Source organism: Perognathus longimembris, chromosome 3 (assembly GCF_023159225.1).
Source record: "Perognathus longimembris pacificus isolate PPM17 chromosome 3, ASM2315922v1, whole genome shotgun sequence".
NCBI classification, from domain to species: domain Eukaryota; kingdom Metazoa; phylum Chordata; class Mammalia; order Rodentia; family Heteromyidae; genus Perognathus; species Perognathus longimembris.
In genome coordinates, this window is record NC_063163.1 from 64916275 (window position 1) to 64932346 (window position 16072).

The 16072-nt window shown below is 51.8% G+C and overlaps 2 protein-coding genes across 13 annotated transcripts in view; both read left to right on the forward strand.

Moving 5' to 3' along the window:
- Tcf3 (transcription factor 3) overlaps positions 1 to 3281 on the forward strand; it is a 29507-nt gene extending 26226 nt beyond the window's left edge. For 4 of the 12 annotated variants that reach the window (XM_048341727.1, XM_048341729.1, XM_048341728.1 and 1 more), the window contains exons 18-19: positions 145 to 380; positions 2607 to 3281. In XM_048341727.1, coding sequence (XP_048197684.1) covers positions 145 to 380; positions 2607 to 2749 — 379 coding nt within the window. In that variant the 3' untranslated portion in view covers positions 2750 to 3281. Of the gene's footprint in view, positions 1 to 144; positions 381 to 2144; positions 2372 to 2606 lie in introns of all 12 variants that reach the window. The other 8 variants (XM_048341731.1, XM_048341732.1, XM_048341734.1 and 5 more) reach the window with 3 other exon arrangements.
- Positions 3282 to 7803: 4522 nt separating this feature from the next.
- LOC125348492 (cytochrome b-c1 complex subunit 10) lies at positions 7804 to 12675 on the forward strand. The gene is made up of 3 exons (XM_048341743.1): positions 7804 to 7967; positions 11777 to 11919; positions 12539 to 12675. The coding sequence occupies exons 1-2, from the start codon at positions 7918 to 7920 to the stop codon at positions 11895 to 11897; spliced, it is 171 nt and encodes a 56-aa protein (XP_048197700.1). The 5' UTR covers positions 7804 to 7917; the 3' UTR covers positions 11898 to 11919; positions 12539 to 12675.
- The last annotated feature ends 3397 nt before the right edge of the window (positions 12676 to 16072 follow it).

Below are 16072 nucleotides of genomic sequence, written 5' to 3' on the forward strand. Positions count from 1 at the left end.
GCCAGCCCCTCCTGGGCCCCTCCCCGCAGGACACACGCACACCACACCTCGTCCATGCATACCACGCCCACACTGGGAGGCCATGGGCCGTGCCCACCCGCACCTCACCGTCTCCCTCTGGCCCCTGGCTCCCCTCCTCCATAGCCCAGACGAGGACGAGGACGACCTTCTCCCCCCAGAGCAGAAGGCTGAGCGGGAGAAGGAGCGCCGGGTAGCCAATAATGCCCGCGAGCGGCTGCGGGTCCGGGACATCAATGAGGCGTTTAAGGAGCTGGGCCGCATGTGCCAGCTACACCTCAACAGCGAGAAGCCACAGACCAAACTGCTCATCCTGCACCAGGCCGTGTCGGTCATCCTCAACCTGGAGCAGCAAGTGCGAGGTCAGTGGGCGGCCCGCCGCTCCTGCCCCCGCCCCCGCTCGCCTCCCCTGCACTGACCCCCCTGCTTCCCAGAGCTGACCTACAGAGACTCCCCTCCGTCACCGTCCTGCACCCTCACACTGACCTGTTCCTGCAGTGACTGGACCTCCCCACTGACGGCCCCACACGGGCCATCCCCTCCCACTCGCACAATGTCCACCCAGAGTCCTCCTGACCAGTGGCTATCCTTAGCTGCCCTTGGTGCCCATCTGTAGAAGCACTGGGCTCTGGACCCCAGCCTGCAGGCCTTGGGGACTTGGTCTCAGAGCTGAGTCATGACCCCGGGCCACTCCCCATCCATCCCCTCAGGAAGCCCCGAGGCGCGAGTTGGTGTGTAAGCAACCCTCGCCATCCACCCTGAGCCCACCCAGCTCCTGGCTCAGCTTCCCAATGTGCAAATGGGTGTGGACTGCCCATTCCTGGGGCAGGTGAGGGTGGACAACCAGACCACCTCCAGCCTGGGCCCCATGTGACTGATCCTCCACTGGCTGCTTGCTAACCTCTGCTCCTGCCTGGCCATTAACCTTTCTTTCCTGCAGCCCTGTTGCTTGCGCTGCAGCTGGAGCCCTGGCCTGCTGCCCCTGCAGCTTTGAAGCTCCCACGTCTCCATGGCCCTGTGTGCCTCCTGCCCTGTGTCCCCCAAGCCCGCCTCTTGTGCTCTGCTCTGCCTCTTGTGCTGTCCCATCCACCTGGCCGTCCGCTGTCTTGCTCCCCACCGCCTGCCCCTAGCCCCTCCTTACCTCGCACTTGCTGCCCAAAGTGGATGGCCGCACCTCAACCTCGGGGCCTTCCCCTCTCAAAGCCAGCCAAAAGGCTTGGAGGGGGTGGCAGGGACCTGGGAGCATGTGGCCTCTGGTCCTTACAGGCAGTTTGGTCTGTGCGCTTGTCCCGGGCTCTAGTTGCCGCCACCCAGAGGGACCCCCTCTGGCCAAAGGGCAGGGTTGGCAGGCAGTGGGTAGGGCAGGTGCCCTGCCTCAGAGCAGAACAGGCCATGGAGGGCACTGACGAGGGCACTGGCGGCCAAAGCACAGGGCCAGGTCATCACATTGTAATAAGCAAGAGGTGCCCAAGGCAGGATTGGCAGTCATTCTCCCCAGGAGAACCATAAGCACAGGGACTAGTGTCCAGAGCCACAGAGCAAAGGGGACCCTAGCCAGGTCTGTACCCCAGAATGCAGGCAGTATCTAGTGACCATACAGATCTGTGGCAGGAAAGGGGCTTGGTGCCACCCCCACGGGCACTAGTGCTTATACCTACTGCTGTCACCCAGTCACTCACCTTGACAGCAAGATTCCTTGGGCCCTGGGGACTGGTGCTCATAGCCAGAGGCTGGGGTGGCAGATAGGGTTATGAGGATGCCAGCTACTCACTGTGACCCTCAGGGTCCTAGACCCCTTGGTCCTCCACTGTGGGGGTCCTGGGCCTCCACTGCCTGCGTGGGAGGGAATTGTCATGGGAAGAGGCCCCGAGCACCTGCCCAAGGCTCATAGGGGCTAGTCAGGCCTCAGCCTCTCTTGATCAGGACCCACATGCCGCAGCCACCACCCTTCATGGCAGCAGGCTGTCGTGTCACTCGCAGCTCCAGACCAGTGCAGGCCTGTCACCCACACTGCCATACATCCACACAGTCACCCCACACCGCCACCCATAAGGCCGATGGCCCTTCCACACCTCCCTGCCCCACCCACCCCCCATGACTAACAGAGGCCCCGTGCTGTGACCCAGCAGTACAGACGAGGTGCTGTCCCTGGAGGAGAAAGACCTGAGGGACCGGGAGAGGCGCATGGCCAATAACGCGCGGGAGCGGGTGCGCGTGCGGGACATTAACGAGGCCTTCCGGGAGCTGGGGCGCATGTGCCAGCTGCACCTCAAGTCGGACAAGGCACAGACCAAACTGCTAATCCTGCAGCAGGCCGTGCAGGTCATCCTGGGCCTGGAGCAGCAGGTGCGAGGTAGGCTCCCAGGCCAGCGTCCCCATCGCCGTACACTGCTTGCGGCCCCTGGTCCTGCGGCTGCTCCTGCCGTGTCCCGACCGCGATGTCCCCAGATATCCCAACTTCTGGTATCTGCACCCCCAGCCCTCCACATTGTCCTACAGGAGGCGGTGGCAGAAGCAGGGTGCTGCTGGTCCCTGCACCTGCCCTGTCCCTGGGCCCTCTCCCACTGTGCTTTCCCCCCCACCCCCAGAGCGGAACCTGAACCCCAAAGCAGCCTGCCTGAAGCGAAGAGAAGAAGAGAAGGTGTCGGGTGTGGTCGGTGACCCCCAGATGGCACTCTCAGCCACCCACCCAGGCCTGGGTGAAGCCCACAACCCCGCTGGGCACCTCTGAGCGGTCATTGGAGGAGGCACCAGCAAACCCAGGACCGTCGTGCCCTGTGGCCACCCTGCACTGCAGCGTGGGTCCGTGTCCACGGTGCATCGGCATCCGCTAGCTACGAAGGCCCCGAGGGAAGGCAGGCCCCAGCCACCTTGACATGTGACCCACTGAAGGGAATTTTGTTTTTTTCTTAATTTTGTTTTGTTTGTTTTGCCTCTTGGGTAAACAAAACCAGAAAGCAAAAGCAACAAATATACACTTTGTAAGAAAGAGAAGAAAAATGCCTTAACTATATGAACTGGAAAAGTGGAAACCTGTGCCCAAGCCAGGTTGCCATGTGCAGAACTGGCTTGTTCTACAAGAGCCACCAGCAAATTGTGCCTAAGCATAATATTTTTTTTAAGGAGAATAAAAACGTTAGTTATGAAATTTTTTATGTAGATTAGCAAGAATGATGCCTTTGGTGTCTTTTTTTTTTAGCTTTTTTTTTGCATATGTTTTGTAAGCAAATTTTTTTGTATAAAAGTCTCTGTCTCTTGCTGTTTCTAGAAGTTTGTGTTGCATTTCATATTCAACCAGATTATTAAAAATTGCATTTAAAATGTTGGCCTGGGGGCTGGGAATGTGGCTTAGCAGTAGAGTGCTTGCCCTAGCATGCATGAAGCCCTGGGTTTGATTCCTCAGCACCACATAAACAGAAAAAGCCAGAAGTGGGGCCATGGCTCAAGTGGTAGAGTGCTAGCCTTGACCAAGAGGAAGCCAGGGACAGTGCTCAGGCCCTGAGTTCAAGCCCCAGGACTGGCAAAAATAAGTAAATAAAAATGTTTATCTGGGGTCCCCCACCCTTGTGCTCCTAAAGCCTTGCACAGGACAGAGGTGGTCTGTGTCACCCTTGTGATTTTTGTCAGCATAGATATTGATATCTTTTCCTTAGATTGCTCTGTGCAGAGTGACAAGTGGTGGGTCCTTTCCCTTTTTCTCCCCTTAAGGGTAGCCTTAGCTCATCCCTCCTCTGGCCTCAGGAGGAGGCTGAGGGGGGCACTCAGTGGTGGAGTACTTGCCTAGCACAAGGCCCTTGGCCCCCTCTATAGACTAGGAGGCAACCAATGGTGGAAGGAGTTCAGGTCCTCCAGGGCCCTGCCACTCCTAGGCATCTCTCTGGGAGCCTGAGCACATCTCGGGGTTTGCTGGGACCAATGATACTTGGTGCAAGGGCCATACCTCCTAGAGCACAGTGCTGGGTCCCAGAGAACATCTATTGAGCTTTTTGGATCATGGACCCAGCTCCTCTAGACTTCTCTGTGGCCCAACACAGAACACTCAGTCATTCCCTTCCTCAACTGATTGCCGTCCTGGGGAAAACAACCTCTTGCCAACTGGGAACCCAAACACCACATCCCCTTTCCTGGGACCAATTCTCCCCCCAGCTTGCTCAGGACTGCCAGTGCCACAGCATGGCACTACTGCCACAGGCACACAAGAGCCCAGCTGCTTAGCCTGCCAGGGTGCCTGCCATTCCCCACTCCCAAGCCAGCATGTGAGGCTTCTTCCACTTGGCTGTCTCCAAAGCCAGGACCCATGCCCTCACAAGGGAGCTGGAAGTGCCCAGCATTGGGGTATTGAGACCCCAAGGTAAAACTTGCAGATAGCAAAAGGCAAGCCCAGTCACTTCTTCCAGAACTGGGAGCCCTTCAGAGATCTTTGTGGGATTTGTCCCTAAAGAAACCTGCCTCTGGGATTTGTCCCTAAAGAAACCTGCCTCAAGCTGGGTTGCAGACAGCTCACACCTGTAATCCTAGCTACTCTGGAGGCTGAGATCCAGGCAAAGTCTATGAGAGTCTCCTCTCTGATTAACCACCAGAAAAGCAGAAGTGGAGCTGTGGCTCAAGTTGTAGAGCACTAGCCTTGAGCAAAAGAGCTCAGCGACAGAGTCCAGGACTGGCAAAACCATGACCTGGTTTTTTATTTTGCTTTTCTTAATATTTGTCCAGACAGGCAGTGGCACCCTCTGGCCACATAGACTGGAACTGTGAATTATGCGTACATTAATATTAAGAAGTGAACACACAAGCTGGGTGCTAGTGTGGCTCACGTGTGTAATCCTGATTACTCAAAAGGCTGAGATCTGAGGATCCTGGTTCATACCCAGCCCAAGCTAGAAATTCAGACACAACTCCAATGAGCCACCAAAAAGCCAGAAGTGAAGCTATAGTGAAAGTGGCAGAGTGCCTGTCTTGAAAAAATTTAAGGGACATCATTCAGACTCTTCAGTTCAAGTCCAGTACAGTGGGGAACAAAATTTAACCCAGCTGTCTGGAAAGGGTCATGCTCCAAGTGCCCCAAGCTACCTGATTTGCCCCCAAAAATCTTAAACATTTTGTACATTTAACAGATGGCTGGGTTATTTGGGCCTTGTATTTTGTTTTGGTAATACTAGGATTTGAAGTTAGGGCCTCTTGCTAGACAGGTGCTTCTACCGCTTAATCTACACTCCTAGCCCTGTTTGAGACAAAGACCCTCTTAAAAGTCCATTTGGACACCCCTCCGACTAAGCAATGTTACAACCAACAAATTTTTTTTTTGGGGGGGGGGTCATGGGGTTTGAACTCGGCCTGTCTCTGAGCTCTTTTTTTTTTTTTTAATTCCATTGTCAAGGTGTTGTACAGATTGGCTATGTAAGTTAGTGAGTACACTTCTTGTCAAACTTGCTACTCCTACTCCCTCCCTTGATACCAACTATTTTGTCCTTGAGTTCTTTGCTCAAGGCTAGTGCTCTACCACTTTGAACCACCACACCACTTCTGTTTTTTTGTGTGTGTGATTAATTGGAGATAAGAGTCTCACTGACTTTCCCTGCTCAAGTGGCTTTGAACCAGGATCCTCCAATCTCAGCCTCCTGAGTAGCTAGGATTATAGGCATGAGTCTTGGTCACCCAGCTAAATGTGACATTTTTATAATGACATTGGCCATTCTGAGCCTGTCAGATGTGTCATGGATTGGGGTAAGGAATCTCTTGGTGTAAGGCAGCTGCTTGTCCACCCATTCTATGCCAGGAGCCACCCCCATTATAACAACCAGCAATGTCCAGAGGTATCACCCAGTGTCCCTCAGGGGCACAATTGCCTCTGGATTGAAGTCTGCAAACAGGCCTTTGTCCAAACCAGAAAGCAAAGATAAGCTTCCGGAATGACGGGATCCAGGACATGCTGCCCTCAAGCTCTATGCCTATTTCTACTCCACTCCTTCAGGCACCTTTATTTTTTATTTTTTGGCCAGCCCTGGGGCTTGGACTCAGGGCCTGAGCACTGTCCCTGGCTTCTTTTTTGCTCAAGGCTAGCACTCTGCCACTTGAGCCACAGCGCCACTTCTGGCCGTTTTCTGTATATGTGGTGCTGGGGAATCGAACCCAGGGCCTCATGTATATGAGACAGGCACTCTTGCCACTAGCAGGCACCTTTATTTTATTTTATTTATTTTTTGCCAGTCCTGGGCCTTGGACTCAGGGCCTGAGCACTGTCCCTGGCTTCTTTTTTGCTCAAGGCTAGCACTCTGCCACTTGAGCCACAGCGCCACTTCTGGCCAGGTGCTGGGGAATGGAACCCAGGGCTTCATATATTCCCAGCCCCAGGCACCTTTACCTCCCCCTCCTCTCCCCTCCCCTCTCCCCCTGTCCTGGGGCCTCTTGAGCCACTGCTCTACTTTCAGCTTTTTTAGTAGGTTATTGGAGACAAGAATCCCCCAGGGCTGGGAACATGGCCTAGTGGCAAGAGAGCTTGACTCATATACATCAAGTCCTGGGTTCGATTCCCCAGCACCACATATATAGAAGTGGCGCTGTGGCTCAAATGGCAGAGTGCTAGCCTTGAGCAAAGAGAAGCCAGGGACAGTGCTCAGGCCCTGAGTCCAAGGCCCGAGACTGGCAAAAATAAATAAATAAATAAAATCTCCCAGACTTTCCTGCCTTGGCTGGTGTTAAACTTTGATCCTCGGATCTCAGCCACCTGAGTAGCCAGGATTACAGGTGCGAGCCACCCATGCCTGGCTTCTCAGTAATCTTTTGATAGCTTCTACATCCCACCTTTTGCATTTCTACCAAAAGGCATTGTCTCATTCAGGTGCTTTTCAGTCCCAAGTACTGAAACACCCAGAGCTTGGAAATAATGCCCAATTCCAGTAGCTACACACCCTGGCCATCCCATTACCATTTCTACAGTCCTTAGCTAAACCGCAAGACAGAACCTGAAAACTCCAGGGAGAACTACACCAAGAGCTGGTCCTAGAAAGGTAGTCAGGATTGGGCAGGCAAATCTAGAGTGGATGGATCCTTCCCCAACCTCCCCAGGGACAAATAGCACCCAGTCCCTTATCTAGGCTGTCCTTTTTGCCCAGGTGTCTGGGGATATGTAGTCCCAGAGGACTTCCTCAAGGAGGTGAGCATTTGATGGAAATGAAGAAAAAGCACAATGGTACAACTTGGGGAAGAGGGAATATCTCCCCTTTCCTGCCTTTTAAGGGCACAGGTGGGGGCGAAGGCTGGCAAATTTATTGTGTAGTTACAATCTGCCAAGTTCTGGGAAGTTACGGGAGGCAAAGTGCCTGAGGAAAGCCGATCGACCAGCCTGTTGACCAGGGACCAACCGAGCCAGGCCTCCCTCTGCTGCCCAAAAGAGGAATCACCAACCCCGGCAAAGGGAAAAGCGCAGAGATGTTCGGAGGGGTCTCCTAGCAACTTAGGATGCGCCCACAGGTTCAGGATGGGACTGCCACGTGGGCCAAAGTCTCACAGCAAGCCCGCCACACCAGACAAATCCCAGTGAGTCCGAATCCCGTGTGCCTCTAGGCAAGTCCCTTCCTTGTTTGACCCCAGTATAAGCACAATGGCCTGTCACGCACAAATGCACACTTCAAACGGTCCCGATCATAGAAAGCCAGGTACCGACAGCGGCTCAGACGGAAGACACGAAACCGAATTACAGCCACCGCCGAGCCTGGCCACGTGTTCAGGAAGTCCCGCCCCCAGCCCTCCCGGAAGTTGCGTCTTGTCTTCTGGGCCTGCGCACGCAGCCGCAGAACAGGTGCCGGCACGGACGTTTATGCGCCTGCGTGCTAAAGGTGCGCTTGCGCAGTACGGAGGTGCCACCGGGACGCGGTGACCCTGAGCGTTCCGATTTGGTCCGCGATGCTGAGCAGGTTTCTGGGCCCGCGCTACCGGGAGCTGGCCAAGAACTGGTGAGGTTACCTCCCGCCGTCCACCCCGCGCCCCCGCTGGCGGCTGCTCTGGGTCCCCCTGTTAGTGTCTGATGTCATAGGGGGAGACTGAGGCCGGGACCCGTGAACGCTCCATCCCGGTGTGCTCCAAAGGTCGAGAGATTGGGACCAGAATCCATGGCACCCTCACCCCGTGGCTGAGCCGCTTCGAGCCTCAGTTTCCCCATCCAGCCTAGTCAGTGGTGCTGTTTGCAATGAAATACCCAGAAAGGCGCGGGCCTGGGCGCCCCCTACGAGCGCTCCACAGCTTTGTTCAGCCCGACTCCCACCCAGCCCACATCTTTGGGCCTTGGAACTGAACCTGCTACAGCGTTTAACGTGTGCTGTGCTAGGGATGGAACGGGATCTCCGGCACGTTAATGAATCTTCCTTTAAGTGACCTTAAAAAGGCGGGGCTGGGAATGTAGCTTAGTGGTAGAGTGCTTGCCTAGCATGCATAAAGCCCTGGGTTCCATTCCTCAGCACCACATCCACAGAAAAGGCAGGAAGTGGAGCTGTGGTTGACTGCTGGCCTTGAGCAAAAAGAAGCCTGGGACAGTGCCCAGGCCCTGAGTCCCAAGCCCCAGGACTGGCAGAATAAAAATAAAAAATTAAAAGTGTGTGTGCCGGTCCTGGGACCTGACTCAGAGCTTGGGTGCTGCTGTCCCTGAGCTTCTTTTAGCTGAAGACTGGTGCTCTGCCACTTCTGACACAGCGCCTCTTCCCGCTCTTTGATAATTAATTGGAGATAAGAGTCTTACGGACTTTTCTGCCCAAGCTGATTTCGAAGTGATCCTCAGATCTCAGCCTCCTGAGTAGTTAGGATTACAGGCTGGGCTGCTGGCGCCTGCCTCTTAGGTGATTTTTTTTTTTTTTTTTTTTGCCAGCCCTGGGCCTTGAACTCCAGGCCTCGGCACTGTCCCTGGCTTCTTTTTGCTCGAAGCCAGCACTCTACCACGTGAGCCACAGCCCTACTTCTGGCCTTTTCTGTATATGTGGTGCTGAGGAATCGAACCTAGGGCTTCATGTATATGAGGCAACCACTCTTGCCACTAGGCCATATTCCCAGCCCGATTTGATTTTTTTTTCTTTTTTTTTAAAGAAGCATGAAAGCTAGAGCTGAACTGTCCCTTTACCCATGCCGAGGGCTGTATGGGATTGAGATGACTTCAGTGAGAACCAATGGCCTCCTCTTCCTGTCCTTGCTGGGTGCTAAGCTTGTTTCACAACCGTTATTGCCAGAGGAATGCCTTTGCGGCCATAAGCAAAGTCCCTGGTGTGTTTGGCTCATTCCTATCTGTGCCTCGGCAGAGCTGTACCCACCTCTCATTCATGGTCAGCAAACTTCTGTGGTGTGTGTAGGCACCTTGTGTGCACACCAGTACTGAGGCAAGTCGGGCATTCTACCACTTGAGCCATACCTCCACTTCTGTGTTTTTGTTAGTTAGTTGGAGATAATAGTCTCACAGACTTTCCTTCCCCCGGCTGACTTCAAACCATGATCCTCAGTTTTCATCCTCCTGAGTAGCTAGGATTACAGGTGTGAGCCACTAGCTCCCAGCTGTCAGCAAGCATTTATTGAACACTCACTGTAAACCCTATCTACCCACGTTCCTCTTGGTAGAGAAGAAAAGGAGTTGTAGCGTAGGGTTGATCTTAAATGATAAAGTTGGGAAAGGCTAGGATGTAGGTAGTTAGCTCTGGTTGGCTTCAGCCAGTAAAAGAAGGCAAGAGTGACAAGACAGAAAGGAAAAATTAAGCTGGGCACCAGTGGCTCACACCTGTAACCTTAGCTACTCAGAAGTCAGATCTGAGGATCTTGGTTTGCAACTAGCTGGGGCAGAAAAGTCCATGAGACTCTTATCTCCAATTAACAACCAGAAAACCAGAAGTGGTCAAAGTGGTAGAGAACTAGCCTTGAATAAAAAGAGTTCAGGGGCAGTGCCCAAGCCCTGAGTTCAAGCCCTGTGACTGACCAAAAAAAGACACAACAATGTTCATTGTCTCACAGGTTCCATGGTTTGGTAACCCTGAGCTCAATTGAGTTAAATCCTGAGTTAATCAGAGTCACTCATAAGCATGTGGGCTTATCCAAAGCCAGGATGAGTTCCCAGTGGTTTCCACAGGGAAGTTGACGACATGGCAGCTGGCTATGTTGCTCCAGATTTACCACTAGGGTAGGTGGGACCCAAGGATAAAAGCCACAGCCTTTTTTTTTTTTTGCTCGTCCTGGGTCTGAACACTGTCCTTGAGCTCCTTTTGCTAGAGGCTAGCACTCTACCACTTGAGCTACGGCACCACTTCCAGCTTTTTTGTGATTAATTGGAGATAAAAAGTCTCATGGACTTTCCTGCCCTGGCTGGTTTCGAACCATGATCTTCAGATCTCAGCCTCCTGAGTAGCTAGGATTACAAGCATGAGCCACCAGCTCCTAGCAGTCACAGCCTTGTCATAACTCGGTTTTGGAAGTGAATGCTGTCACTTATGCCATGTTGTGTTGCTTAGAAGTGATTTCTTGGCACACTGTGTGGGTTGTAGGCATTAGGAAATTGCACTGCTGGGCCTTCCTAGACATTGTTGGCAATGGGGTGCCAACACAGCCCTTGGGGAGACCCTAGTAGCATGTGCTGCAGTGGAAAGTATGGTCTCAGAAAAAAAATAGGACATATTGGATTCTAGTGACTCGTGCCTGTAATTTAGCTGCTTGGGAAGCTGAAATCTGAAGATAATTGTTCAAAGCCAGACTAGACAGAAAAGCCTGTGAGGCTCTTATTTCCAACAAAATGTAAAGGGATGGCTCAAATGGTAAAGCACCAGCCTTGAGCAAAAGAAACTTAAGTGAGAATATGAGGCCTTAATCTCAAGCCCCATTTCTGGCACCAAAAATAAATAATAATAGGACTCAGTGCCTCCGTACTGTGTGCCTTCAGATGAGTGACTCCTTTCTGTTTGGCTTCATGCCCAGTGACTGTGAACTCCCTCAGGCATGCTGTTTGAGAAAAGGACATCCTATTCAGACAGCACCTCTCACCAAGGTGGCAGCAAATTTGCTTTTTTTCAGCAGCAACATTGATGTGATTAGTCATGCCTTGTGTATGTGCATCAACACAGTATGCTATAAATATATAATCATGTTGTTGATCAAAAATAAGGGCCAGGTGCTGGCGGTTAATGCCTGTAATTCTAGCTACTTGGGATGCTGAGATCTGAGGATTGCATTTCAAAGCCAGCCCGGGCAAGGAAGCCCATGAGATTTATCTCCAATTAATCACCAGAAAACCAGAAGTGGTGCTGGGGCTCAAAACGACAGAGCACTAGCCTTGACCAAAAGAGCCCAGGGACAGCACCCAGGCCCCAAGTTCAAACCCCACAACTCACCAAAAGAAAAAAGAAGTATTTGAGTACTAGTCTTGAGCAAAAGAGCTCAGAGACAACACCCAGACTCTGAGTTCAGGCCCCATGAGTGACAAAAAAATAACGGCATTGAGGGGACTGGAATATTGCTCAGTGGTTAGCACCCATCTACCTGGCATGCACAAGGCCTTGGGTTTCTCCCTGGTACTATAAACCAGAAACCTTAAGGACAACCCCAGTGTGAAATCAGGTTGGGGTGCAGGTGCTTAAACACAGAGGCCTAAGACCACACTCTAGGCTGAATGACCCTGTCCCAAACCAGAGCTCCCTGAGGACTGGTCTCGTGGCAGATCACAGAGCTCTTGTGGAGCCTTGGCTGGCACCCAAGTATAAGCTGTAGTGGTCCTGAGTAGACTCAGCTCTCCCTGTTGTTGCAGGATGCCCACAGCCAGCACATGGGGTGCCGTGGGTGCTGTGGGACTGGTGTGGGCCACTGACTGGCGGCTGATCCTCGACTGGGTGCCATACATCAATGGCAAGTTCAAGAAGGATGATTAACTAGCCCTTGGGGGCCCATCTGGTGAGTAAAGCCCTCAGGTTTGAGTGTTGGCCAAGAAGGTTTAGAGAGTGGAGAAAAGGATCCCAGACTCCCAGGAATTGGGTGGGGGTGGGGTGGGGTGAGGTTGTCCTGCACTGAGGCAGGGCTTGAAACCCATCTGGAAGCACCAAGCTACCAACCCTACCCTTACCTTAGATGTGGTGCTGGGGGTGGGCCCTGCTCCTCCAAGCTGGACAGCCCCCTTCATCCTTGGAGACTGCTCTAAGCATGTACCCAGTTCGCATTCCAGTCCCCGGCTGGATGAAGGTGACCCATTTGCAGGTGGGCAAGTTGAAGCCAACCCCTTCTACCATATCCGTGTGTGGGCCTCAGCTCATTTACGTGTTTCCCACGGCTTCACTGATGGCTTTACCTGTGGTCTCATTGTCCACATGGCAGGCTGTGTGCATACCATTGACCCCTCAATTTACACCCAGTCGGCCCATTTGAACCTGGGTCGCCCCCTGGCTCTAGGCTATGTACCACCTCTGCTAGGCACTGTCGGTGGACTTGGTGTGTCTGTAGCCTGGAGTTGTGTGTTGTTGTGGTATTCCTCCGCTGCCTGCACAGCCCGCTCACGCAGCCTTGTCCCCTCCCCCAGGTGTCTGGCGGTGCCAACTCTTCCTGCTGCCTCAGGAACACCCTGAGCCCTGGTGATGGATGGAATGGACAGGCGCCAGCGAAATCCACAGCACGCTGGTGTTCTAACAAGTATAACAATAAACTGCTCTGAAAGACTATTGGCCTGGCTCTTGTATCCCTGCCCTCAGGTTTGGGTGACCCCCCACCCCCAAAATCCTTTCTGCTTCAAAAGTTTACAAGTCTTGGAAGAGTTTTCTAGGACCAGCAGTGTTGAATTGTTTCAACAATTTAGCAGGTAATATCTGCACGGTAGTCAGGCGCCAGTGGCTCATGCCTGTAATCCTAGCTATTCAGGAGGCTGAGATCCGTCTGAGGATTGTGGTTTGAAGCCTGCCAGGGCAGGAAAGTCCATGAGACTCTAATCTCCAATAAACTACTCAGAAAAAGCCAGAAGTGGTACTGTGGCTCAAGTGATAGAGTTCTGGGCGGAAAAGCCAAGCAAGAAGCCGAGGCTTTGAACACAAGCCTCAGTACCAACACAGACTAACACAGAAACACACAACACTACACTGTACCCCATACTGTTAATAGCTTTTTTTCTTTATTTTTAAAAAATTAGCATTTTTTAATTTTGGTTCATTAGGGGGCTTGAACTCGGGGCCTGGGCACTGTCCCTGAGTGCTTCAGCTCAGCACTCTACCACTTGAGCCACATCACTTCCAGTTTTCTAATGGTTCATTGGAGATAAGAGTTGCACAGACTTTACTGCAGATCCTGGCTTTGAACCAAGATCCTTAGATCTCAACCTCCTGAGTAACTAGGAGTCCAGGTGTGAGCCACTGCCACTGGGCTGTCAAGTCTGATTTCTTGGTGTCACTCCACATGGATAACCAGCTTGCCTGTATCCCAGCCAGCATCCACTAACCTGTTAGGGAATTCTGCTTGTGTCATCTACTATTACAGTGATCTTGTAATGACATCAGATCTGTGTGTCTGGCATAAATGAGGGTCATTTGTAACATTTCCTAGTGCTTCTACCCACAACCCTGCAAAGTTGCCTGCTGCCTTTCATTGACCTTTGCAATCCCCAGGAGGATCTCAATTCAAGGCCAATCCAAGCAAAAACTTCAAAAGACCCCACCTCAACTAGCAAGTTCAGTGTGGTGAGGTATGCATGTGATCCAAGGCACACCAGAGGCAGATATAGGAAGATACAAGGGTGAGCTAGGCAGTGGTGGCTCACGCCTGTAATCCTAGCCACTCTAGAGGCTGCGGTATGAGTATCCCAATTCAAAGCCAGCTTGGGCAGGAAAGTCCATGAGTCTCAACTCTAATTAACCACCAAAAACAAAAAACTTGAAGTGGAGCTATGGCTCAAAGTGGTAGAGCACTAGCCTTGAGCAAAAAGAGTTCAAGGACAGCATGCAGGCCCTGAGTTCAAGCCCCAGGATTTAATTTTTTTTTTAAGACATGACCCCTAGCAAAAAATTGTAAGATCCTATCTGGAAAATAACTAAAGCAAGAATGGCTGTGAGTTCTTCCTGTGTCTCTAGTTTTAGAGTACCTGACTAGTATATGGGAAGCCCTGAGTTCAAACTCCTGCTGTAGAGTGAGGGAGACACAAAGCAACATTTGGGTTTGGGCTCCAAAATGGCTAAAGTTAACACTTAAAATCCTGTCAGCATGTATTTTATTGTAGTTTTAGTGCTATTCCTGCAGCTTGAATTCAAAGCCTGGGTACTAGTGGCAAGAGTGCTTGCCTCACATGCATGAAGCCCTGAGTTTGATTCCCTAGCACCACATATATAGAAAACGGCCAGAAGTTGCGCTGTGGCTCAAGTGGCAGAGTGCTAGCCTTGAGCAAAAAGAAGCCAGGGACAGTGCTCAGGCCCTGAGTCCAAGCCCAGGACTGGCAAAAAAAAAAAAAAAAAAAGCCTGGGTGAGGTCTTTTTTTTTTTTTTTTGGCCAGTCCTGGGGCTTGGACTCAGGGCCTAGACACTGTCCCTGGCTTCTTCTTGCTCAAGGCTAGCATTCTGCCACTTGAGCTACAGCACCACCTCTGACTTTTTCTGTATACATGGTGCTGAAGAATCAAGCCCAGGGCTTCATGTATACGAGACAAGCACTCTTGCCACTAGGCCATATTCCCAGCGCCCCTAAGGTCTTTTGTTCAAAGCTAGCACTCTTCCACTTGAGGCACAATACCACTTCTGGCTTTTTTCTCTTCCTTCCTTCCTTCCTTCCTTCCTTCCTTCCTTCCTTCCTTCCTTCCTTCCTTCCTTCCTTCTTTCCTTCCTTCCTTCTTTCCTTCCTTCTTCCCTCCCTCCCTCCCTCCCTCCCTCCCTCCTTCCCTTCCTCTCTTCCCCCCTTTCCTTCTCTTTCTGATAGCTGATTCAAATCTTACAGACTTTTCTGCCTGAACTGGATTTTAACTTCAGTCTTCAGATCTCAGCCTCCTGTGTAGCTAAGATTATAGTCATGAGCCTCTGGCATTGGGCCATTATTTAAATAGTTCCCATCATGATTTTTTTTTTCAAGGCCTCACACTACCTTGCTGGGTTGTTTAGCTGGTGCTCTTCCACTTGAGGTAAGCATCCTGCCCAAGTGTTTGCTGGCTCCTTTGGTATCTTAGAATTGTCTTCCTTGGCTGGCTTCAAACTCCTTTTCTCCAGATCTTAGCTTCCTGAGTAGCTAGGATTACAGGTGTGAGCCACTAGCACCTAGCATACATTTGGGTTGTTTGTGTTATGTTAGTGCCAGTGTTTGTGCAGGGCCTGTGCTCTCACTGGCCTTTTGTTGTTGTTCACAGCTGGCATTCTACCACTTGAGCCACAACCCCAGTCCTGTGTTTTGTTTTTGTGCTGATCCTGGGGCTTGAACTCAGGGCCTGGGCACTGTCCCTGAGCTTATTTGGTTCAAGGCTAGAGCTTTACCATTTGAGCCACAGCTCTACTTCTGGCTTTTTAGTAATCTAGTGGAGATAAGAGTCTCCCAGACTTTCCTACTCCAGCTGGCTTCAAACTGAGATCATTAGATCTCAGCCTCCTCAGTAGATAGGGTTATAGATGTGAGCCACCAGAGCCAGCTTTCATTTTTCTTTACTTACATACTAGAGATGGAAACCATGGGCTGTACTCTTCAGGCAAAGTCTTATTAAACCTGAACTGCACCCCAACCCTAAAAGTTCTATATTTTGTCCTACCATGGGCTGGAGGATGTGGATCCCTTGGCAGGTTTCTGCACAATGTGGATGTGTGCCCTGCAGGCTTGGTCGGTCATTCAGTATGTTCCTATGCCCTCGTGTGGACTTGCAGCAGCTTTGGGGGGTCCTCGTAACTTCCCTTGGTAGGGAGGAAGTGGAGACCAAGGAAGCTGCTCAGCACCCTGCAGTGCCCAGGATGCCCACCTGAAGAACAACTGGGTGTGGTGTGCACAGTGCCAAGCAGGCCTTCATGTCAAGTGAGGCCCAGGAAGCAATGGTGAGCCAGGGGCTGCCTGGTCCACTGGCCTGGTTGGGAGGACAACCTAAGCCCTAGAGGTTGAGAAGGAAATG

Bases quoted from the DNA above. Each gene is read 5' to 3' on its own strand.
- LOC125348492 (XM_048341743.1), top strand. From the start codon at position 7,918: ATGCTGAGCAGGTTTCTGGGCCCGCGCTACCGGGAGCTGGCCAAGAAC. The intron at 7,968-11,776 runs GTGAGGTTACCT...CTGTTGTTGCAG, and splicing joins CGGGAGCTGGCCAAGAACTG to GATGCCCACAGCCAGCACAT.